The sequence below is a fragment of the Diabrotica virgifera genome, chromosome 8 (genome assembly GCF_917563875.1).
Source record: "Diabrotica virgifera virgifera chromosome 8, PGI_DIABVI_V3a".
NCBI classification, from domain to species: domain Eukaryota; kingdom Metazoa; phylum Arthropoda; class Insecta; order Coleoptera; family Chrysomelidae; genus Diabrotica; species Diabrotica virgifera.
Window position 1 is genome coordinate 160,122,655 of NC_065450.1, and position 26,761 is coordinate 160,149,415.

A 26,761-nucleotide genomic window follows, 5' to 3' on the forward strand; every position below is an offset into this window, starting at 1 on the left:
TCTCATCTGCTTAGCGCGGTAAAGTTCCAACGAAAATGGTTCCCTTTGTACTCCAATCAGAGTAAACATGTAAATCAAAAATGAATAACAATTTTCAATTTCGGTGCAACACGAAACTACAGCCGCATCATATTCTAGTTCAATCAGAGAGTGCAGCAAGCACCTCTACCGGTTTCGAAACTTATTAGTATCTCATCAGGAGGCACATATGCTGCCTCTCCGACCCAACCAGGACAAACCCCGGCGTGAAGTCACGGATTGCAACGAACGAAAAAATGACAGGGATGCCCTAGCGGCAACTGCTAGCAAAATACTAAGTTTTTAATCTAATCTAAGTTATTTTATGTGCGATTAGATTGTTTATTTATATGTTTATATAAAAGAATTCAAATGTTGATGAACATGATCTTGAAAAGGTCATTCAACAAAAGCTCGCGCTATACGACAAAGCAAATGAGCTGATGGGGCATTTAAAAAAATTGCTTACTGCAATAAAAAGTATAAGACCTACATCAACCAAAAGGGAACAGCAAATTTTGCACAAAAAAGAGCCAGCCTGAAGAATGAAATACTCAATGTTTCCTTCAAACATATCTCAATAATAAAAATAACGAAAATTCAGATTAACACAAATTCATAATTTTCCAATTTTTACAACTTTCTTTAAAACTTTTATTTTGTTTCAAATTTTTGAATTTTTCTGAAATTGTTTAATACTAATTAAATTTATACGTTTTATATTATTGCATTGAAAAAATAATATAGAATTAAAGACTCAATTTTTTATTTTCCCGAGAAATCCATGTTACCGACTCCCGATCCCCGAGAAATCAAAAGGGGCCGGGAAAATGGAGCTCTAATGTGTCTACACCAGCGGTTCCCAAACTGGGGGGTGCGCCCCCCTGGGGGGCGTGGAGAAAGTCCAGAGGGGGCGTGACACCCAAGTGAAATAAATATAAAAAAAATTACAAAAATAATTTCCTCATAATAATACTCCCCTCCCGCCATCCATGACCCCCACCACCCGTTACCTCCATTTGGCCTTGGCGTGAGTGCGAGCGTCCCTCCACCCCTACCACGCCCGCCTACCACTACCACCACCGCATCTTCAATCCAATGTCAATAACCTTGCACTTTGTTCAGTGCTTGCGTTGTAACTAGTCCGTTCGCCAGTCCGTTGTGCCAACAGTGCTTTCCGTGAATTATCGTCAGCGTGTTTGCTGTATTGTGGGTGTTCTGTAATTGCTGCGACGTTTGAATTGGAGTAATTGTTTTTGTGTTGTGTGAGTTCTGTGTAAAGCTGAATCAGAGAAGATGAACACGGCAAAGAAACGCAAGTATATTGACGATTATATTCAATATGGGTTTGTTTCCTTGCTTAAAAATAATGTTGACCACCCTCAGTGCGTTATTTGCTATGAGGTATTAAGCAATGACGCGATGAGGCCTAATCGTCTTCTGAGACATTTGTCAACCAAACATGCCTCTTTAAAGGACAAACCTACAGAGTTTTTCGCTGCAAAATCTAAGAATTTAAAGCGCATGAAGTTAGATAGCACTGGATCTGCTGTTCAGTCATCTCTAAAAGTGCTTGAAGCTTCATATGAATTATCTCTTATTATTGCTAAGGAAAAGAAAAGTCACACTATTGGTGAAACGCTTGTTAAACCGTGCATTTTAAAAGTAGCCGATGTTGTCCTTGGAACTGATAGTAGGCAAAAGCTATCACAAATACCACTTTCAGACAACACCGTAAAACGCCGCATTGATGATATGGCCAAGGACATTAAAAACCAGGTGGTTGATGCAATAAAAAAATCACCGTTTTTTGCTATCCAGCTTGACGAGAGTACAGACATAGCACAATGCTCTCATTTGCTTGTATATGTTCGTTACATTGAAAATGAAAGAATGAAGGATGAACTGATGTTTTCTACTGAGCTGTTGACCACTACTAAAGCTGTAGATGTGATGGAAGCAGTATCAGACTTTTTTAAGAAACACGAACTTTCTTGGCAAAAACTTATTGGTGTATGCACAGATGGTGCTCCTTCAATGCTGGGTTCTCGTTCAGGCTTTGTGCAGTTGGTCAAAGAGAAGAATGCTGATGTGGTTGGGATTCATTGTTTTATTCACCGCCAAGCCTTGGCAGCAAAAACTCTTCCTAACGAACTCAATGCTGTTTTAAAGCTTTGTATTAAAGTAGTCAACTACGTTAAGAACAGTGCATTAAATACTCGGCTGTTTAAAATTCTGTGTGAATATTTAGGAAGTGATCACAAAACGCTGCTATTTCATACAGAAGTACGATGGCTATCAAAAGGCAATATGTTGGGAAGACTATTTGAACTCCGTGATGAAGTGATAACGTTTTTGGCACAGCAGAAACAAAACGAGCTTAGTGCAGAGTTCAAAAAACCCTGGAACCAAGTGATTTTGGCCTATTTATCAGACTTTTTTGACACGTTAAATAACCTAAACATGAGACTGCAAGGTGCAGACTCAAATATAGTAACACATCGGGATGCCATCAAGATGTACGTTGAGAAACTACAACTTTGGATACGTAAAGTGTCAATGAACCCCAGCAACTATTCAAGTTTCAGCAAAGTAGTGTCAGTCTCAGAAGAAGTATGTTTTGAGGACGTTTTTGAAGGACCACTTTTGAAAAACTTGATAACTGACCATTTGAAGAACCTCAAGGAGGAGTTCAGCAGGTACTTTCCTAACTTGTCAGAGGAGTTGTACAAACTATCAACTGACCCGTTTAACATGGACATACAGTTGCTGCCAGAAGAGTTGCAAGAGGAGGGAATAGAAATAAAAAATGACTCTGCCGCAAGATACGATTTTGACAAAATGGACAAGCCCTCATTTTGGTTAAAGTACTTAAAAGTTTACCCTAGTGTTTCAGGGAAAGCTGTTCGGATGTACTTGCCTTTTTCAACAACATACATGTGCGAAAAAGCGTTTTTAACTCTTGTGGCGATCAAAACCAAGTACCGCAACAAACTTGATGTCGAAAGTGACCTACGCTGTGCTTTGTCTGAAACTCAACCCAGGATCTGTCAGCTTATGCAGAACATGCAAGCGCACCCATCTCACTAAATTACATTTTATGTTTTGTTTTTGTAAGTAGGTAGGCCTATTGTTTCACCTTCCTTAAATTGAAAATGTATCTGTGTTACAATGTTAAATTTTGTATCAGTTATTATATTCGTTTTTCATGTAATACTTGTTTAAATTTTCACCATACGTACAATTATTGATATGTGTAGGGGGACGTGGGTGGGTCTCCAAATAACCAGAGGGGGCGTGGTACAAAAAAGTTTGGGAACCCCTGGTCTACACAAACGATCCTCTCGTTACAGAACGCTATTGCTTTTCTCAACTTTCTCAGTTACAGGTGACCAGCACAAAGTGTTAGATTAATAATTGCATTTTCTCTTTGAGGTAGTAGTAGCAATTTATTTGGAAGAGGTATTGTGTAAAAGCAACAAAAATTCAAATCACCTAAATTACGCACAAGAGCAAAGTATCGACTTAACTAGTATCACCCCTGACGTTAACTTATAATGTATATTGGATTTAACCCTGTGTTAGATCCAAATACTTGAAGATAAGATAAAACTGTGTATATACCTATAGATAAACTCACAGAGAAAAAATACGTCCAACCTCTGGTACCCCACAACCAAAATAATTGTATCCTTCTAAATTTGGACAAGCTGTTTCCTAAAAAAGAGGGAGAATTTTCCCCCCACTTAAAAAACTGAGAATTCTTGAAAAGACCGACTGTCTTCATTTCTAGACAAAATAACGGGATTTCAAAAAGGCAAAAGACCTAACTGTAATATATTGAGGGAAAGGTTCCCTTTTTAAATAGAGTAACGGAATCTTAATTGTAAACTCTTGCAACGTTTTTGGCACTATGTATATCGATAAATAGCTTTTATTACTCTACTTCCAAATGCTATTAAGATGAGCTTAGTTTTGTTCTTTATTCCTACAAAAGGTCAGCAAAGCCAATTTCTCTGGTCTCCATAAAATGATCTAGTCGGCACATCTCCCCAGAACGAATACCGAAAGAAGAATGAGGACTCTAAACATATAAAACTCAAGGTGTATACTTAAAAAGCCGTTAACCATGGTACCTACTTCTATAAACTATCTTCCTTCGTCATACTGAAAACGAAAATTGCAATATAATGTTAGGCCATGGGTGTAACTGGTAAAGGGATTTATAGTTAGTCTTAAGGATAGGGTGAAACCTAGTCAATAACTACTTAATTATAAAAAAAAAATGTTAAAAGGCTACGAATTTAGTTTTAGAAGGGTTCCGGAGAGGTTCTTTTTCGGACATCAGTTCTCAATGTAATGAAAGGCACATCGCATCTGATCCGAAACAGTGCTGATAAAAATTTTCCCCTAGTCACTATTACAATATCGTCTGCGAAACCCTGGATCAGATTGCTTGGGCGCTTAGACCATGAATCAAGTCATCGTCAATGATGTTCCATAATGACGGTAACAAAACACTCGTTTGAGGGAACCAATTAGTTGATTTAGCTGTATGACACTTTCATAATATATATCGGTCGATAGCATTCTGCTTTCAAATATCTAAATAATTCACTTGGCATGTTGTGCTGTTCATTCACTTCCTCACCAGTGCAATTTGTATAGACTTGTTCTCTTCTTCTTCGGGTGCTATGTCTGTTTATCGAACGTTAGCGATCATGTTGGCTATCATAACTTTATTCGCAGCAGATCTGAAGAGCGATTCCGAAGTGTGATCAAACCATTGCCTCAAATTTCTTAACCAAGATGTTCTTCTTCTTCCTAGACTTCTTCTGCCTAATATTTTACCCTGCATAATTAGATGTAGAGTGCTATATTTTTCCGGATGTCTACAAACATGCGCAAAATACTCGAGTTTTCTAGACTTTATCATTTTTACCAGTTCTCTGCCTTTCTTCATCCTGCTCAGAATAATATCATTACGCACCCTGTCCATCCAGCTTACTCTCAGCATTCTTCGATAGCACCATAGTTCAAAGGATTCAACCATCTTAAGCATTCTTCCTGTTAAGGTCCATGACTCAACTCCGTAGAGAAGAACGGAAGACACGTAACACTTTAAAATTCTTGTCCTAAGACTCAAATTTATGTCATGACCGCATAGAATTTTCTTGTAACGGAAAAATGCTGATTTGGCTTGAGCAATTCTGCAACGTATTTCGGTGGATGGATCCCAATTATCAGTGATTCTGCTTCCGAAGTATGTTATAGCTTCAACTCTCTTAAGTTGTACATCACTAACGTGAATTACAGCATTGATGACATTATCCTTACTGACGACCATATATTTTGTTTTTTTGATGTTAAGGGGGAGACCTCGGTATCACTACTGGCAATCAGTACAGTGTCGTCTGTATATCGGAGATTATTTATCAGTTTCCCGTTTATCACAACTCCACCTTGTGTAGTACTGAGTGCCTCTTCAAACATCTTCTCTGAATAAATGTTAAAAATTAATGGTGAAAGAATACATCCCTGTCTTAATCCACGTTGAATTTGAATCTCTTCTGTATAGCCACCGTCTACTCTAACTGTGGCTTTTTGATTCCAGTACAAGTTAGCAACGATTTTTAGATCTTTATCGTCAATATTAGTTGACCTTAGAACATCTAACAACTTAGTATGTGATACTTTGTCAAATGCTTTCTCGAAATCAAGAAAACATAGGTACACATCAGCATTTACATCTCTACTCCTTTGTATTAATACCTGCAACCCAAACAGGGCCTCTCGTGTACCTAGTCCATTTCTAAAGCCAAATTGAGTTTCGCCCAAATGTTCTTCGATTCTTTTATATATTCTCGCATGGATCACACGCAGAAAGACCTTAAGTACGTGGCTCATTAGGCTAATGGCTCGATGATCATGACATTTTTTGCCTTCGCTTTCTTGGGAATTGGTATAAAAGTAGATTTCAGCCAATCATGTGGTAAGTAACCATGATTATATGTAGCATTAAACAAGTCAACCAATACTTTACTTCCGCAATTTCCTAGTAGTTTTAGAACCTCTGTGGGTATTTCATCAGGTCCCATGGTCTTGTTTGATTTTGACAAGCATAGAGCATCTTCCACTTCGCTTTTAGTTATAGGTGGTCCACCGCATCCGTCTTGACTTGTTCTAGGTATTATCAAATGCACCCTTTATATTTAAAAATGCAACAAGGGCGACTTCATTCTAGTGCAAACTCCTTTCGAGTTCCGCCACTAGATTATGCACGGCGACTTCACCTGATTTCCCCTCTTGATACGCCCAATGCCGTTGGTGCAACGTTGGTGCATGGTTTAACACATTAGTGAAGTCAGGATTGCAGGCCTGTACGATTTTGCCAAGCTGAAATCTGATTTTCCTGGTTTTTGGGAATTGTTTCCAGTCCCTACTGGACAAGTTTAGGTGATATTCTAATCGGGCCCGCAGTTTTGTAAGGTTCAAAAGTTGTAATAGCTCATCTAACCTTGTGAGAACCAAAGATCTCTTCCAGTGTGAGCCAGTCACTTTTGGTTTGGCTAATGTTGGCTTGATAACTCTTACCACCAGTCAATTGCGTCGATCCTGGTAAGTAAAGATTTAAAAGTTACTATTTTTCTGGACTATTAAGATTAAATAATGATATTAGCACAGGACATTAATTTAACAAAATTAGAAAGAATGTTTTGTTTATTGGAAACTGGTTAAAAATATATTTCACATTTATTACATATTATTTATTAGTCCTGTCGCCAGGGGGGGTACAACGGCCTCGTTAATTCAGATGGACTTACTCAAGGTTTTTTTATGTATTTTGACCCGTAGAACACGAATTTTTTGGGTAACAGTTGATCCGGATGTCGATAAGATTGTTATAGACCAAGAACTTGAGGAATCAAATAACAGCGATTTTTGGCAAAACAAAACAATATTTTGTATTTTTTGGGCCATTTTAAGTAAAAAATATTTCTACAAGTTTTTTCGTAGGATGCACAGTTTTCGAGATAAACGCGGTTGAAAAAAATCGAAAAACTGCAATTTTTGAACCCGAATAACTTTTGATTAAAAAATAAAATAGCAAGTCTGCTTACCGCATTTGAAAGTTGAAGTCAAATTATATCGGTTTTGATTATTTGCATTGGTAAAAATTTATTTTTTTATTGTTTAACAAAGCTATAAACACGTAGGGTTTCCCGTGCTTTTACATGCGTTTTAACGCATGTAACGTAGAAATAGTCTTGATTGCACTAGTACCTATTCTACCTACTCGTTCGATTTTAAATGAGAAATCATAGAAACATCACTCACGCACTAGTTGTTTGTAGCTTTGTTTAACAATAACACAATAAATTTTTAGCAATGCAAATAATCAAAACCGACATAATTTGACTTGAACTTTCAAAGGCGCTTAGCAGAATTGCTATTTTATTTTTTAATCAAAAGTTATTCGGGTTTAAAAATTGCAGTTTTTCGATTTTTTGAAAGTTCAACCGCGTTTATCTCGAAAACTCTGCATCCTACTAAAAAACTTGTAGAAATATTTTTTGCTTAAAATGACCCAAAAAATACAAAATATTGTTTTGTTTTGCCAAAAATCGCTGTTATTTGATTCCTCAAGTTCTTGGTCTATAACAATCTTATCGACATCCGGATCAACTGTTACCCAAAAAATTCGTTTTCTACGGGTCAAAATACATAAAAAAAACTTGGGTAAGTCCATCTGAATTAACGAGGCCGTTGTACCCCCCCTGGCGACAGGACTATATAGAACCGTGTTTAAAAAATAAATAAATTGTACTGATTTTTAGTTTTTTTAAAGGCATTTTTGGAATAAAAGTGATAATACCGGTCTTTGTACGTGTCTACACAAACGATCCTCTTGTTATAGAACGCTATTGCTTTTCTCACTTTTCTCAGTTACAGGTGGCCAACACAAAGTGTTAGATTAATTGCATTTCCTCTTTGAGGTAGTAGTAGCAATTTAATTGGAAAAGGTATTGTGCAAAAGCAACAAAAATTCCAATTTCCCTTAACGCACAAGAGCAAAAGTATCGACAATATCTAGTTTTAGTCTTTGATATTCTGTAATGTTCTGATTAATATATTTCTAAAGTCCTATTTGTACGGAGTTATGTAAATTTGCTTGCAATGCTTTCATTTGATTTCAAATGAATGCAGATGCATATATTTTTTTGGAATCCTGAAAAAAACTAAGAAATATTTTTGAAAAATTTAAACGCAGATTGAAAGATTACATTATTACCGAGGGCAGAAAGTAATTTAGAATAAACAAAAGGTTTCTTTTGAATAAGATATTCGAAATTAAGAATTACACCTAATTTTTTTTTTCACCCCTGTAACTTATTCAAATAAACACTATACAAGTTTTCAGGGACTTTCGGCCCTCGATAATAATGTATTCTTTATTTTGCGTTTAAAATTTTCAAATTACTAATAATTAGTTTTCTAAGGATTCGAAAAAAATGAATGCATTTAAAAAGCATTGCAAGCAAATTTTGCGCTCACACACTTAATTGTACTAACTGTGGAAAAAGGATCTGTTACATTCCTAATGTAAATAAATGTGTAGAATTAATGTTAACGAGGAATTAAAAAAAATATTCAACTAATAGGTTTTGCTTAGTCTTCTCAATTTGCCCCTTGCATTTGTATCAGTAGACTAACAATTACACTAAAAAATATCTTTTTCGTACTTCCGGGCCTAAAGTGACAACTTCACTCCCTTGTGACAGGTACTAAAGTGTCACATTTAATCCCTCCGGGATTAAATATTGACGAAACTCCCGGAACGATTAAATCACAAACAAACGAATTTAAGGGATATTTTATTGAAAAATATAATTAATTAGAATGGTAATTAACGTTAATATTCAAATTAATATTGTGACAGTTCGTCATATTGACCAGTCTTTCCTGGGTTAATGCAGCAGGTAACTGACGAGTAACAGATAGGTCCTTTTCATATTGAACTGGTGTTTGTTTCGAAGATCCTGCGGAAACAGGAAGCGAGAATGAGGACTGTGGCATAACTATAGTGGACGAATCGGCGACTTAACCAAATATTTTATCTGAAATTTTTTGTTTATTTTTAATAGACGATTCAATATATCCCTCGGCCACGTTGGAGGATTTCCATCCTCCATGTCTCTTCAGCACGTCTATTGTTGCTCCCGAATCAGCTAACAAAGACGCAGATGTGCGTCTAAAACAATGTCCCGTATAAGACGTCGCATTTTCTAATTTCAAGAAAGCTGCTATTTGCCGTGGAATTGTACCAAACATGTTTTTTCCTACTACTCGCGTAGTACATTCTTTGTTGATGTATTGAACAAAAAATTTTGAATGAGTTGTCCCTGTCTTTCGCAATGCCACATATTTCCGAAATATCGCCACAAAACTGATGGCACTGTTTTCTGAATTTTTGATCACAAAATTTCGGTCAATTTTATTTTTGGTGTTTCTAATCGCAATTAGGAAGGAATCGCCCAAATCTCTCACATCGTCGATTTCTAAATCAACCAACTCTTTTCCACGACAAGCTCCCGCAACGCCCAAAATAAGTGCAACCTACAAAAAAATTGATTTCTTAAAATTTCTGAATATAAACAAATTTCCAAATTTACCTTAAGCATTAAAATATTTATCATCCGGAGCCTCCCGTAAGAACTGATCTACCTGCTCAGACGTGAGAATTCTTGACTTCTTTGGCTTAAATCCCTCATTTCTTCTCTTCAAAAAAGCTAATAATTTTGGAAATTTACTTATATCAATATCTTCTCTAATGTTAATAACCGATTTCAGCATTGAGTAATGTGCCCAGAGAGTTGAGGCACAAACCGCTTTTGATTTATCATCGAAGTAGACTAACAGCGCATTTTCAGTAGGTTGTCTCACATTTTTTAAGCGGCACCACTTTTTAAAAGCATCGTACTGCTGCTCGTATAGTTTTCTAGATTTCGGTGGTAACAATTCTTCACCTACTTCGGCTGCTCTTTTATCAATATCAGATACACCTTCTTCACTCATGATACCAATAATTATCAATAACAATGTTTCTTTACAATGACACTAGTAATGACAATGTTTCTAAATTATAACTGTCACAACGCAATGTTACTATGGTAACTTATTTTAAAGACAGTTTATTAAATGAGTTGAAGAGAGAAAAAACTGATTGAAATTATTGAAATAATTAATAAAATCATACCGGAAGTACGAAAAGTATCGTATATACCTTGCGACTGAAGTACATTTAATCCTTCAGGTAAATTATGGCCCTCCCTGCGGTCGGGCCATAAACTTTACCTTCAGGATTAAATGTACTACTTCAGTCCCGCGGTATATAATGTACTATTGCTTAGTCTTCTCAATTTGCCCCTTGCATTTGTATCAGTAGACTAACAATTACACTAAAAAATATCTTTTAATGGCACTACAACACATGTTTTTACAAACAGTACCTATTTTTTTAAATAAAGAGTCTAACAGAGTCTAACAAAATAGTAGCAATTGTAAATTCTGCAAAAGGAACTAGAGACCGACCGATTAATCGGTATCGGCTTCGGCCACCTTCGGCCAAAATTCGGCTTCGGCCAAAACGAAGGTTTCGCCGAAGGTGGAATAATAAAATGCTCTGTGATATGGAACCAAATAATGTACAAATGTTTGATTTTTTTATCTTATAATTTCATATTTTTGTTTATCACTCATCAGTTAAACAAAATATAATGCACATTATTTAAATTATTAACATTTAACCCATTTAGCGCCAAAGGTGCGAAAACGCACCATTTTTTTGTAGAATTTTTTTTTGGCAATTCGTAAATTTTTTTTAAATCTTTGTATTTTTTAAGCAACCAGAAGATATAAGTGTAACTAAATTTAATTTTCTTTAATTTCCAAACTCATGCTTTCATCACAAAAATATTTTCTAAATGTCCGACATTTTCAATCCTTCGACGTAACTTTATTTTTACTGTAGTAATTTAATCGGCATAACACTTTTGTGGTCAAATAAATTAAAACATTAGTTTTTTAACCTATTTGTACACCAATTGTTATAAAAATACAAAAAAAAATAATTTCTGAGTCATCAAATCTCGTGTTTGAAAATAATGGTTCGATAACGAACCATTGGCGAAAGTCGACATATAATCCTGTCTGATCATGAATAAGTTCAAGGTGATGCACAGGCAGTAATTTGTTGGGATATTTCTTTATTATGTGTAAAAACACGTATCCACTATGCTTTCACTCCGAGCTCCTGCAACTACTCCACATAGTGGACACGTTTGGCGCTCCCGGGCTGTGCAATTTTGCGCACTCTGCCTCGGCGCTCCAATCTGGAGGGTTTATATGTAAGGGAGCGCATACCGTATCGATTGGAGTAGTTGCAGGGAGCGCGGAGCGCAAGAAGTTTGTGAACATAGTGGATGGTTGGCGCTCTCGGACGATGTAACAGTGTGCGCTCCGCCTCAACGGTCCAATAGGTGGCGGTTTATATGTAGAGGAGCGCATGCATGTAGATGGGAGCAGTTGCAGGGAGCGCGGAGCTCAAGAGGTTTGTAAACATAGTGAATGGTAGGCACTCCCGGACCGTGCAACAGTGCGCGCTCCGTCTCGGCGTTCCAATTGGTGTCGGTTTATATGTAGAGAAACGCATACCGTATCGACTGGAGCAGTTGCAGGGAGCGCGGAGTGCAAGAGGTTCGTGAACATAGTGGATGGTTGGCGCTCCCGGACCGTGCAACAGTGCGCCAAAGACCGTGCGGCAGTGCCTCGGTGGTCCAATATTACGAACATAGTGGATACGTACCTTTAGAAAGACGGGTATTCTGGTATTCAGTTTTGTTATAATCTAGGGTGGGGGAGGGGGGGCTCCATAAGGGAGAATGTGTAGTGTTGTAGACAGTAGACAATATGTCGATTTGTCGAATTTATGCAACTGGCACAGTGCAAGATACAGGATTGGAAAGTGTAAACTTCAAATATCTAAAATAATTTCTAAAAAGGATAGAGGGCCGTTCGACTTCATTTTTGACAAAGAAGCTGAAGAAGGTGTAGGCAATGTTCTAACCATATTATTTTTGTTTATGAAAACTTCCAGGTCCATTTACACTCTAAATGTTTTGAGACTTTTCACAACAAATAAAATTGTGTATTTCAATTTTTATATCTCATTTCCGCCAAAGGTTCGAAAACGAACCATTTTGTTGTTGTGACACCTGCCATTATCAAAGTGTGAAAAAATTTTTTTACGAATGTTTAAGTTTATTTTACTCTAGTTAATCAAATATATTACATATTATTGCAGTATTTCTTTGCTTGGCGGTTAATGGGTTAATATATTTTTAGTCACCTTCGGCTTCGGCTTCGACCGAATATATCCTTCAGGCCAAACTTCGGCGTCGACTTCGGCTTCGGCCAAAAAAATCACATTTGGTCGGTCTCTTAAAGGGACTGTCAATATGCCGAAGGTTCGCCATATAAGACCACAGACCATCAGATTTTAACAACAGTGGCTTATCATTTCATGATTTTATCCATTATGTCTCTGAAATTAGTGAGAGGTGAAATAGGGTGAAAACTAGGAGTTTCCTATGAGCATTTGCGTGAAAATAGATTTTTCTTTGTTAACTCGGCATCCGATCGGTGATTTTTTTTGCCACCTTTTGCCACCAACTAAAAGGGTTAAAGGAACTCAAAAAATATCTTCACGTTTAGTTTTCTGTGATAGCTGGAAGGTCAACATCTTGAAGCTGGTCAGGATAGTCACTATTTACACCAGCATTGTCTGTTTCTTCACTTACTTCCGAAACACTTGTCAATACATTCGTCACTGTCTCCTTCATTCTATAAGGCCTGAAGGCATGGTTGTTCTCGTTCGTAATTCATTTTGTATGTTAAAATATGTAGTAAGTAATATTCACTTACCTATACGTACTTGTTTATAGGAGTAAAACAAAATAAAAACAATTTTGCAGAAAATACAGAACCCGACTCGTCGGATGTGACCACTTTCAATCCAAATGTACTTGCTGATACTAAACAGACGATTAATAACTAAAAACTATGTGTCATCGCATAGATGAATACACAATAGAAAGCTATCTATCTAATGTGGCCACTACATGCAAAATTTCGTTATGTTTTACTCGGTTCAGTATTGTTGGGGTGTGCTAAACCCCACCTGTCGGATGCCAGGTTAAAGAAACTTGCATGTGCTACAACGATGTTCTCCCGTATGTCATATTACGAATCGAAAACGCTCTGGGTAATAATGTAGTCTTTCTTTCTGGGTTTAAATTTTTCAAAAATATTTATTAGTTTTCTCAGGATTCGAAAAAAATGAATACATTTAAAACACATTGAGAATTTTGACGTGCGTCAAAATTTTGCATTTTGATCTTTCCCCAATCGGTATTTATATGTCTTTGATGTATGGAAAATAGTCAAGTAGTGGAGTCAATGAAGGTTTTCACCTCCGATTTCGTTGAACCTCCATCGATTTTCATGAAAATTGGTAAGTATGTAGAGGATACCTCCAGAAACAAAGGTGACATGGTGCCTACTTGCGCTTTTACCCTGGGGGGGGGGGGATGCCACCCCTTCTCGGGGGTGGAAATTATTTTATTAAAAATAATACCACTAATCGATAGAGGGACCAATTATAAGTAAAATTTGTCATATAAAGTTATTTCAATAAATCAATAGTTTTTGAGTTATTCATATAGCAGTTTTTCATAAATAACTCAAAAACCATAAGTTTCTTCAAAAAAGTTGTTATTACCAAAATCGAAGATAATATAAAAATAAATAAGCACCTTATTCGAAAAATCCTTTATTACATATACAAAGTGAGTTATATGCAATTGAATGTATATTTTTTTTCCGGGAGTACTCAAATCTTAGTATTCAAGCTTAAATAACAGGAAAACGATGCACTTTGTTAAATATAGATATTAAACATTTTAATAAAGTACTTAAAGTTAACTATCGAAAAGCTATATAAGAAGTCGATAACATCAAAATTAAACAAGTTATGATGGAAATAAGAGGACCCTTTCAGATTTTTTAGGGAAGAATGAAAAATGAAACATACGTCATTTCCACAAAAATTAAAATTTATAGTAACCCATTTAAAACTTTATTTATTTTAACATGAGTAATAACTTCAACAATTTTGACCGGCTTAGAGTGCATATTTTAAAAAAAAATTCGATTAAAAAAATTAGAATTTTTCAAATTTTCGTGAATTTCATTTTCTTTTGATAATTACTCCAAAAATACTCGATATACTTAAAAAATGGTAGAGAATAAAATTTTAGTTTGAACTTTTTTTAAGCTTTTTGTTTTTTTAGTATTTTTTTACGACAAAAAATAACCGAGATAGAAACATTTAAAACCTAAATTTTACTGCGAGAACCATGTAACCGGGGCCCTTTCATCTTGTATTTAAAAAAAAATAAAGGATTTAGAAAATTATGTTTAATACAGTGTTATAGAACTTTTACTTAGCTTTGTAATGGTTTTTGGATAAATCTCATATTTCAAAATTTAACGGAGTTATTTTAAAAAAACCAATAACATTTTCTTTGAAAAAATTTTATAGCAGAGATTTTGTATGTATACAGGTTGTGGGAAGTCCAATTAGTCGTTTGTTGTAGGAGATACGAAAAAAGTTAATTTAGGTGAGATTGGGGCATAGATAATATCAGAATTTAAATACATTTCCAAATATACAGGGCCACCCATATTGACAGGGTGAAACAAAATTATCTTTTGTTTAATGGAACACCCTGTATATTTTTACATTTTTGGATTCTCCTCTATGTTTATTTCTTAAAATATCAGGTTTTGTGATGTTATACGAAGTAGTTTAGAAGATAATTACGTTTTTATTTTCAAATTTCATAGCAATATTCACCCCCTGTATAATTGTAGTGATTTGACATCAGAAAATCAATTTATGTTCAAGTGATTGTTAATATAATCTATTATTGTTAAAAATTATTAATCTAGCAAAACGTTTAATTTTAGCTAATACAAGGTTGGTCGAAACTGAATGAGTCTTTTTTTAAAGTTTGAGGGTATGAGTTTTCTCAAACGGAGCGGCCTGTAATGCCTGTAATGAGCATTGTAATGAAATGCTATTGTATGGCACTTTATTATTTCCCACCCTGCCAGTGAGAACTGAATTTATTTTTGAAATCCCTAACTTTATGTTTTTAATTATTTTAAATATTGTAAACGATTAAAAAACAATCAAATTAAATTGAAATGAATAACCAGTGTATATCTTCCACATTTACTTCATATTTAACGTAGCCTGTACCATAACATTGCACAGATTATTATCCCTGTATAGCAACGATATACCATGAATGTGAATTCATACTTTAGAAATGTCCTATATCCAGTCTCACAAAAAAAGGGATTCCTCAAACATAATATATATGCAGACAAAATCAGCCAAAGTGATTTGCGATATCTAATTAAAGGCCCTACCAAGTTGGTTTTGTTGAATATAGCATGGAAGCACGACGATACTTTAGTGATAAGCGTATTTTTCGTAGTAGCTATAGTATGTTGTTTTATATTATATATTACCTATATTAAATTAGTTTTAGTATGTTTCGTTTATCTAAAAAAATGTAAAACAAACAAAAATTCTGTTTTTCTTGTAGTTGTTTTTTCGTATAGATATTGTTTTATATTGTAGTAAATTGAATTTAGTTTTAGTATGTTCCGTTTGTTTGTAGAATTATATTAAATTAGATTTGCTTTAATTATTAAAATAAATAAATTTTCAATTATATTTTATGTATTTGTGGAAAAGGAAATCTAGCATTAGCGGCCACATTTCTATAACGGCCAATTGTTTTATTTTTAGTGGCCGTTATTGTCAGATTTGACTGTACCAATAATATTTTATTAAATTATGAAATATTATTTAAATAAAAAAATTATAAACTTGATAAAAAAAGTTTGCTTAGAATTTACTCCTCTATCTAATTATGGGGTTATTTTTAATAAAATAGTGTTCACCCATGAGAAGGGGTAACATCCACCCCCCAGGATAAAAGCGCAAGTTGGTACCACATCATTTTTGTTTCTTGAGGTATCCTCTAACTACTTACCAATTTTCATGAAAATTGATGGAGGTTCAACGAAATCAGGGGTGAAAACCTTCAGTGACTGCCTTTTTGGAAATATAAAAGATTAATTTTTTTCGTGATTGTCGATTTGCTAATTTTCTGATTTTTGGTTGCTATAAGGTTTAAAAAATTAATAAAAATTATAAATCATGCACATAAATGTAAAAAAATATTTATTTTACTTAATTAAACGAGACTGCTTGAGCCAGAATGTTGAAATCTGCATTTTGTCATTAAAAAAAAAGGTGGATTTCACCCCTAAAATGCAGAAAGCGCAACTTGGTGCCATATCACTTTTGTTTTTTGAGGTATCCTCTAACTAATCAACAATTTTCATGAAAATCGATGAAGGTTCAAAGAAATCGTGGGTGAAAACATTCAGTGAATACACTTTCAGAAATATAGAAGAATAAGGTTTTCGTGATTTTCGACTTGTTAATTTTCGGATTTTTGGTTGCTATAAGGTTTGAAAAATAAAAAAAAAATGTAATTCATGCACATAAATATAAAAAAAATATTTATTTTTCTTAATTAAACGAGATTACTTGCGCCACAATGCGGAAATCTGCATTTTTTACAATTTAAAAAGTAGGGGTGTATTACACCCCTAAAATGCAAAAGCGCAAGTTGATGCTATATATTTTTATTGCTTGAGGTATCTTCTAACTACTTACCGATTTTCATGAATTCGATGAAGGTTCAACAAAATAGGAAGTGAAAACTTTTAGTGACTGCACTTTCAGAAATCTAAAAAATAATTTTTAAAAAAGGGGTGCATTTCACCCCTAAAATGGAAAAAGCGCAAGTTGGCACTATGTCACCTTTGTTCCTTGAGGTATCCTTTAACCATTCACCAATTTTTATGAAAATCTATGGAGGTTCAACGAAATCTGAGGTAATAACTCATATCCACCTTCATTGACTTCACTAAAGATGGTTAAGAAATAAAGATGTTTAGTGAATTATAATACCTAATTATGGAAAATTGTTGATATTTATCCATGTAATATTTACGGAAATCTAGGACTTTGTAACAAAAATAAGAAAACTTCTGTTGGAGTGAAAGTAAAAAGAAAGATATAGGTACTCCAACAGAAGTAAGAAAAAAAGAAAAGACTCGGTAACTAAATAGTTGGGATGAAAACAACTGGTATAAAAATGAAGAGAATGGGCTGTAAAGAAGAGAATGTGGGGTGTGTAAAGAAAAGGGTGAAGTGGCTTCTACGTTGAGAAGCCGCAATAGGAAAAAATACTACTTTGCAGGAGTAGTACTGAAGAAAGGGGAATTAGAAGGGATAGAAGTAGAAGTGGGAAGAGACAGAGGCAAACTGAATAGAGTTGGCTAGCAAGAGATGCAAGAAAACCACTTGACACTCAAGGATGGATACGGCTCGTTTGCATGCCTGTCGAAGAACAGTAGCTCTATATAGATAGTAATGATGACTAAAAGATGAAATAATAAAATAAGAATAATGTACTGAAAATGAATGGAGATGACTAATGACTAAAAACGAACAAAATAAATAAAACTAACTAATCATGGGCGCCATGAAAATGATCTTCGATCATTTTCCCAGGTATCTTATACTGCTGTCAAATATTAAATATATCAAACCTGTAATAACAAACATAAAGGAATAATAAAATTCATGATATACAAAATACATAAATATTTATTAAAATAACTACTAGATTTTTAACAATCTCTGAGTTAGACAAGCATATATCATGTAACTCTAAAATGACATAAGTTATACAAGAAGCTATATATATTTTAAAGATAACAACAATAATGTTATCTGTTACAAACTTAAATACCTCTTACATATATATAGGGTACAACTCACATGAGTCTTCTACCAAATGGTTATAGTACGCTTGCTACGTACAACTGAATTGAAACCGACGAAGATGAACATAATGCAAATAAATATATATAAATAGGCATGAGCCTCACTAAGGGAAAATACTAAATGAAGTTGAGATACATATCAAAACGATGACCTAAATTAACCGAGCAAATGAAATAAAATAAAGTAGCGACGAATTAACCGAACAAACAAAATAAAGCGAATAACAATAAAATATTTGGGAAACAAGCAAATAATACAACCTAAATTTATATAATGACATAAAATCGTCTAAATTACCAATAAAATATAAAACCTAATACCTTTTTGGCAAATATGCCGAGCTCAACATACGATACCGCAGGTTTATACATGAGTTTGGGAACTTAATACCATAATATACAAATATGTCATATAAAAAAAAACCAGAGGTAAACTAAATCTGGAAAAAAAACATATTTCATTAAACCAAATGTCTGAAACGTAAAAACCCATAGTTACTTAAAGCACAACACTAAATGTTCCCAAACCAATCCCTTCATCGGACGACCTCAAGGTGAAGTCTGATGCTGCAACCCCTAAAATTAGCACCAGAGGAGGTGCTGAACCATGTTTCCCGTAGATACCGGTGTAAAGATGACAAAAGTGGGACTGGAATGTCCCATCGCTTGCTCCCAAATCGACATATTCCCATGGTGACTTGACTGTGGCTGTAATGGTTTCCCTAGGTGTCGAAGGGCTATGAGTTCACCATGTGGTTACTCCAAAATGGCTAAAAAAATATTCCCAGTTTTATTTCTCATTTCAAACATGAGCAAAAAGTAAAGGGAAGAAGAAATAATTGAGGAAATTTTTAGAAGCAATAGTATAGAAAAACCGACCATTAAAAATGTAACAAAAACCAATCTCAAGTAACCTTGAACTATTTTGGGTGTGAATACATGAACAAATGACATGGAATTTGTAATTTGAATATGATTAATTTAAGGAAATATCTGTAAAAATATTGAATTTGTAAAATATTGGATGTTCAAAAACCTACAGAGAAATGATATACTTATTTCCAATATTAATTTGAGGACTGTATATGTTTGGTTATGTCTAACCAAAAAAAATATTAATGTATAATTTTCTTTGAATGAATACAATCGAAATAATCTACATAAAATCCAAATAATGAGTTGACTAAGAAATTTTAACAATGGGACTAATATTTTAATATTCAAGGCTAACAAAAAAAAAATATTATAAAAAGGATTTTATTACCGGTGATTTCTATTCCGATTCCAAGAGGGGTTGTTCTACCCACATGCCTCCCTACTGTAGAAAACCATTTGTGGTAACTTTTTCACTTTTCACTGATGTTATAAAATAAAAAATCAACCGCCATTCTAATATTCTATGGTAGCAACCAACTTCACCTACAGCCACCAGTCAAGTGATGAACATTCGTCTCTCCTTCCAAGAGTACGACGTCAAACTCACAGAACGCGAAATAATTCAGGATAGGTGGAGTACGTTCCATCACCGAGGTATGACGTCACGTCAGTGGTCCTCTACGAGAAATTAGAGAATTTAAATGGGAGAGCGAGGGAAAATAATTATAAAAATAATTAAAGAGCTAGGTTAGTAACGTGACCGTTACAATCCCCTTCTACTCGGAAAAAAAAATTTATCAAAAAATTTTTTTTTCTCTAACTTCAAAATATTAACAACTAAATTTACAATAGTCTAACAATCCACGTTGATTCGCAAGATTACCAATAAGCATAAACTAATGATCAAGGAAAAAATCAATAAATATAAATATGACTCAAATTTATACTAAAATGTTACTATGTTACTCTCTGCTACCAAATATTAACACATTATTGCTTAAAAGTCAAACAAAACTAAATATTGCACTAAAGTTCATAATAATACTAAGTGTCGAATTGAGCACTAAAACCAAAATTGAACTATCCATGGACATCAGATTTATAAAGGATATATCCAAGGACGGAACAACCAGGAAAAGGTGTGAGCAAATTCGAACCATATCAAAAGTAAATGTACCAAAGTGAATAAAAAAAAATCAGTAACTAAAATAAGTAAAGAATTGAACACTTAATCAAAAATTGAACTAACAATGGACACCAGATTCATAATAGTATATCCAGAGAAGAACAATCAGGAAGATTTATGGAACAACTCTCACTAATGTCAAATAATACCAATAATAAACATACCAAAGGAATCCAAAACTCAATAACCAAAATAGATGTGGAATCGGACACTTAATCCAAAGTCGAACTATCAGTGGACACCAGATTCATAAAAGGCATATCCAAAGAAGAACGACCAGGCAAATTTATGGACCAATTCACACCAATACTAAACCACATAAACAGATCAGGTCTACGTACACCCACATCTGGTAATACGAACCTATCCAACCAAATACACAAAATAAATGAAGAATCGGACACTTATCCAGAATCGGACTATCAATGGACACCAGATTTATATAAGAGTATATCCAAAGAAGAACGATCAGGCAAATTTATGGACCAATTCTTACTAATACTAAATAAACTAAATTATTGGATCCAATGGTAACTAATACTGAACAAAATAAATAAATTAGGTCTACATACACCCTCATCCGGTAATATGAACCTATCTAAACTAAGTAATCCAAAATAAGTCAGGAAAAAAAATTACTAACAGACTAAGTAACAGAGAGGTAACCAAACTAAATCAAAGGTAAGATAAATACCTAAAGTGTATTGACTAAAGTATTCTAGAAAATACATAAACTAATTCATGCTGGTATTCGCGAACTATAGCATGTTGCTACAACAGCTGTATGAGAATAACCAGACTCAGATAAGATACTAATATAAGAATAAGTAAGAAAGAAAACAGAATGAATGGTGAACTTACAAGGTCTATGGCACTATGATAAATAATAGGAAGAAAAAAAAATATGATAAGTGATAGGGAAAAAAAATTTGACGAGAACGAGCAAAATTTTAAATAAAACTGCAAATTCATGCGTTCTCACATACGTGGAATTATTCAGGAAATATACCAGAATCTGAATAGCAACTAATGCCTAAGGAAAGAAGTGGGAATATACTCTGATGAACAACTCATTTGTCTAAACACTCCAAATACTGACTTAACAAACCTACTGCGTATAGGGATAGTCAACAACAAACATAATATGAAGTACGAGATAAAATATAAACTAAATACTTCCCTATCAAATTGTGAATATGTAACTGGAATAATTGGACTAATTAGACAAGAATAGTTAGGACATGCTGCAGGCATTTCCTGACCAGAAATATTATGATAGATAAACATCTGTCTACTCTGCAATGAAAGACATAGATTGCGAAATCGGATAGCAATGGCGCCTTGCTGAACTTCGAACCCACGTATTCACCAACTTTGAGCATCAACAGACTAAGTAGTTTCTAAGAAGAAATATGAAAGACTCAAGAATTCGTACATACTTACATCAAAATTCCAAACTAATTCCAGAATCATACTGTGTAGGATAGAAGGATATAAATTATTATAAAGTGTTTAAGATATTGGAGACAAATAATGTTAATAGAGTAACCAAATAACAAATTAAAAACCACATCTTTCCAATATGGCAAATTCAATAATAAGATATAAATATGATCAAAAAAAATTAGTAAGTAATCAAATATTCCAAATAATATAACACATAACCTGAGATAAGTAGTGCATAACATACAGTTCCATAATAATATCCATATTAAACAAGAGTACTTGTATGAGCTTACCTGTCCAAATAAGTATATAAATATATAATAATTCAACAACCCTTCTAACTTAAGGGGTTAGGTGTGCAAAAACTAAACAAAAATACAAGTGAAGTTCTGATTAATTGTATAATCCTACTGACAGGATTAGCAATTAATAACATTGACTCATAATAATAATTACAATGCACCATGCCTAATACACCAAAAAAAAATTAAACTCATACATAAAGTACTACATAATAATTAAATTAATAAGTAATAAATTAAAAGTCATCAAAACTAAGCCAAAGATGAAATCAAGCAATGTATGTGGGTACCTGCATTATCAGATGGAAAAAAAATTAGACTAAAATTTCTAACCATACTAAAGATTGAGCTAAGCTAAAGACAAACAGAAGAAGAGATTAGCTTGAACAACACTGTTAAGGTAATCTTCTTCTGAAGATTGTTCTATAACTTAATAGAAAAACAGAATCAATGTTTCAGAATCAATGTTTCCTAACTAATAAAGAATTTATATTTCAATCTCAACCTAAAGTATCTGATTTCTATGAGCATTATATTATGGTACCCACATTGATATAATATTATTATCAACAATAATAAAACTAGAAACTGAGATGGATAATGGAACCTACTTTACCATACAATAATTATAATTGTTATGTTTAACACTACCAATTAAAGAAAAAAAAATAATTTGGATGACCATCTGTAAACATCCGAACCATGCGAATTCAACGTATCATGTATAGAAGTTATTTTCTGGACTGATATTGCTTTGTGGTGTGTGCCTGTCTTACCAAACAATCCAAATATCAAAAATAACCAATATAAAAAATAATCTAAAGTTTGAAAGACAAATATACATATGGAGAAAATATTAGCGACACACCAACAAATCAAAAATGCCAGCAAATATATAAAAATAATCAAATCAATAGCGTAAATAAAATACCTAAATACTGAAAATGATTTCTAGTTATGTATAAAATATAACCATACTAGAAAAAAATGTATGCATATATTCAACGATTAATTGTACGCACAAACGCACTACCATTGGTAGAAGGAATAAAAATTTAATTAATAGAACATAATGTCAGTTATGTATACTCAATCTAAATACACAAATAAGTTTCCAATAAAAATACAAAATTCAAACTAAAATATGAGCTGTACCACTAAAACTAAAAATGAGGTATCGAAAATAAACTAATCAAAACCAAAAGAAGCAGTATAAGTCTACCTGTTTATTATTAATAAAAATTAAAGACAAAAATAAATCAGAAATAACATGTATACAAAGATATCAAGAAGGTAATAATACAGAAAATTCCAATAAAAGGAAAGTGAACTAAAAGAACTACTGTCTTAGAACCATAAAACGGTTGGCCCCACGTTGGGCGCCAGTGTAACAAAAATAAGAAAACCTCTGTTGGAGTGAAAGTAAAAAGAAAGATATAGGTACTCCAACAGAAGTAAGAAAAAAAGAAAAGACTCGGTAACTAAATAGTTGGGATGAAAAGAACTGGTATAAAAATGAAGAGAATGGGCTGTAAAGAAGAGAATGTGGGGTGTGTAAAGAAAAGGGTGAAGTGGCTTCTACGTTGAGAAGCCGCAATAGGAAAAAATACTACTTTGCAGGAGTAGTACTGAAGAAAGGGGAATTAGAAGGGATAGAAGTAGAAGTGGGAAGAGACAGAGGCAAACTGAATAGAGTTGGCTAGCAAGAGATGCAAGAAAACCACTTGACACTCAAGGATGGATACGGCTCGTTTGCATGCCTGTCGAAGAACAGTAGCTCTATATAGATAGTAATGATGACTAAAAGATGAAATAATAAAATAAGAATAATGTACTGAAAATGAATGGAGATGACTAATGACTAAAAACGAACAAAATAAATAAAACTAACTAATCGTGGGCGCCATGAAAATGATCTTCGATCATTTTCCCAGGTATCTCATACTGCTGTCAAATATTAAATATATCAAACCTGTAATAACAAACATAAAGGAATAATAAAATTCATGATATACAAAATACATAAATATTTATTAAAATAACTACTAGATTTTTAACAATCTCTGAGTTAGACAAGTATATATCATGTAACTCTAAAATGACATAAGTTATACAAGAAGCTATATATATTTTAAAGATAACAACAATAATGTTATCTGTTACAAACTTAAATACCTCTTACATATATATAGGGTACAACTCACATGAGTCTTCTACCAAATGGTTATAGTACGCTTGCTACGTACAACTGAATTGAAACCGACGAAGATGAACATAATGCAAATAAATATATATAAATAGGCATGAGCCTCACTAAGGGAAAATACTAAATGAAGGTGAGATACATATCAAAACGATGACCTAAATTAACCGAGCAAATGAAATAAAATAAAGTAGCGACGAATTAACCGAACAAACAAAATAAAGCGAATAACAATAAAATATTTGGGAAACAAGCAAATAATACAACCTAAATTTATATAATGACATAAAATCGTCTAAATTACCAATAAAATATAAAACCTAATACCTTTTTGGCAAATATGCCGAGCTCAACATACGATACCGCAGGTTTATACATGAGTTTGGGAACTTAATACCATAATATACAAATATGTCATATAAAAAAAAACCAGAGGTAAACTAAATCTGGAAAAAAACATATTTCATTAAACCAAATGTCTGAAACGTAAAAACCCATAGTTACTTAAAGCACAACACTAAATGTTCCCAAACCAATCCCTTCATCGGACGACCTCAAGGTGAAGTCTGATGCTGCAACCCCTAAAATTAGCACCAGAGGAGGTGCTGAACCATGTTTCCCGTAGATACCGGTGTAAAGATGACAAAAGTGGGACTGGAATGTCCCATCGCTTGCTCCCAAATCGACATATTCCCATGGTGACTTGACTGTGGCTGTAGTGGTTTCCCTAGGTGTCGAAGGGCTATGAGTTCACCATGTGGTTACTCCAAAATGGCTAAAAAAATATTCCCAGTTTTATTTCTCATTTCAAACATGAGCAAAAAGTAAAGGGAAGAAGAAATAATTGAGGAACTTTTTAGAAGCAATAGTATAGAAAAACCGACCATTAAAAATGTAACAAAAACCAATCTCAAGTAACCTTGAACTATTTTGGGTGTGAATACATGAACAAATGACATGGAATTTGTAATTTGAATATGATTAATTTAAGGAAATATCTGTAAAAATATTGAATTTATAAAATATTGGATGTTCAAAAACCTACAGAGAAATGATATACTTATTTCCAATATTAATTTGAGGACTGTATATGTTTGGTTATGTCTAACCAAAAAAAATATTAATGTATAATTTTCTTTGAATGAATACTTAATAATCGAAATAATCTACATAAAATCCAAATAATGAGTTGACTAAGAAATTTTAACAATGGGACTAATATTTTAATATTCAAGGCTAACAAAAAAAAATATTATAAAAAGGATTTTATTACCGGTGATTTCTATTCCGATTCCAAGAGGGGTTGTTCTACCCACATGCCTCCCTACTGTATAAAACCATTTGTGGTAACTTTTTCACTTTTCACTGATGTTAAAAAATAAAAAATCAACCGCCATTCTAATATTCTATGGTAGCAACCAACTTCACCTACAGCCACCAGTCAAGTGATGAACATTCGTCTCTCCTTCCAAGAGTACGACGTCAAACTCACAGAACGCGAAATAATTCAGGATAGGTGGAGTACGTTCCATCACCGAGGTATGACGTCACGTCAGTGGTCCTATACGAGAAATTAGAGAATTTAAATGGGAGAGCGAGGGAAAATAATTATAAAAATAATTAAAGAGCTAGGTTAGTAACGTGACCGTTACAACTTCAATCTCCATTCTACACTAAAAATTTGTCGATGAATTTCCATTAATACTGGATTAACTATTAGAATAGAAATATGCTTTATTGTCACTGAAAATTATACAATTTTATGGACAAGGCTTAACATAGATTCACGAAAAAGGTATACATAACAATAACAAATACAAATTTATAAAATTAGATAAATCGTCAATAAAAAAAAATATAAACAAGTTAAAAAAGTGAAGTAAAAAACAAAAACCAATACTATTGCAAAATTACTATAAATTGCAAAATTGAACATACAACATAATATAATAAAACACAAACAAAGGAACTAATAAGTTTAAGCTGCTGTATGTGACACCCAAATATAGATAAATACACTTTAGTTACTTGTACATTACTGTGATTTCTTAGTTAGTCATTAAGAAACTCTTCTACTGAATAATATATGGTCTTTTGGATAAATGAGCTTTTGTCATTTTACGGAACTTGAGAAAGGATATTGCAGATTTGAGTTGTAAAGGGAGATGGTTGTATAGTTTTTTTGCGGAATATAGTATAGATTTCTTTACTAACTCAGAAGACGGGATCGGTAAATAAACATCAAAAGTTGAATTTCTGGTGGAGTAGTCATGATGAGGCCTTGCTGGAAAGACATGCATGTGTTTACGAATTAAGCAAACAGTTTCTAAAATATTACAAATATTACAAATATTACAAAAAATATATAAAAAGATGGAAGGGTTAACATTTCGTGATCTTTAAAGTAACTGCTGCAATGGGTTGTTCTTCTGAGGCCAAACAGATATCTTATTGCTCTTTTTTGTAATTTGAAAATAACATCAAATTGTGCAGCTGTACTAGACCCCCAAAAAGGAAGACCATATCGAAGATGAGACTCGAATAAAGAAAAATATGTTATTTTAGAAGATGCTAAATTGAGTTCCTTCGAAACAGATCTTATGGCATAGCAGGCCGAGGCGAGTTTCTTACTTAACAAATCGATATGAAGGGACCATTTGAGGTTGCTGT

The 26,761-nt window shown here is 33.6% G+C and overlaps 2 protein-coding genes across 2 annotated transcripts in view; both read left to right on the forward strand.

Annotated features, from left to right (window-relative positions):
* Positions 1-1,429: 1,429 nt before the first annotated feature.
* LOC126889918 (protein ZBED8-like) lies at positions 1,430-2,454 on the forward strand (the record flags this gene model as incomplete). The annotated part of the gene is made up of 1 exon (XM_050658644.1): positions 1,430-2,454. A coding segment is annotated over exon 1 (1,014 nt), but the record flags the coding sequence as incomplete, so codon positions are not given.
* A 27-nt stretch (positions 2,455-2,481) lies between these two features.
* Positions 2,482-26,761, forward strand: part of LOC126890301 (SCAN domain-containing protein 3-like) — a 36,344-nt gene continuing 12,064 nt past the window's right edge. The window contains exon 1 of the mRNA XM_050659159.1: positions 2,482-2,905. Within this exon, the coding sequence (XP_050515116.1) occupies positions 2,482-2,905 (424 nt within the window). The remainder of the gene's footprint in view (positions 2,906-26,761) is intronic.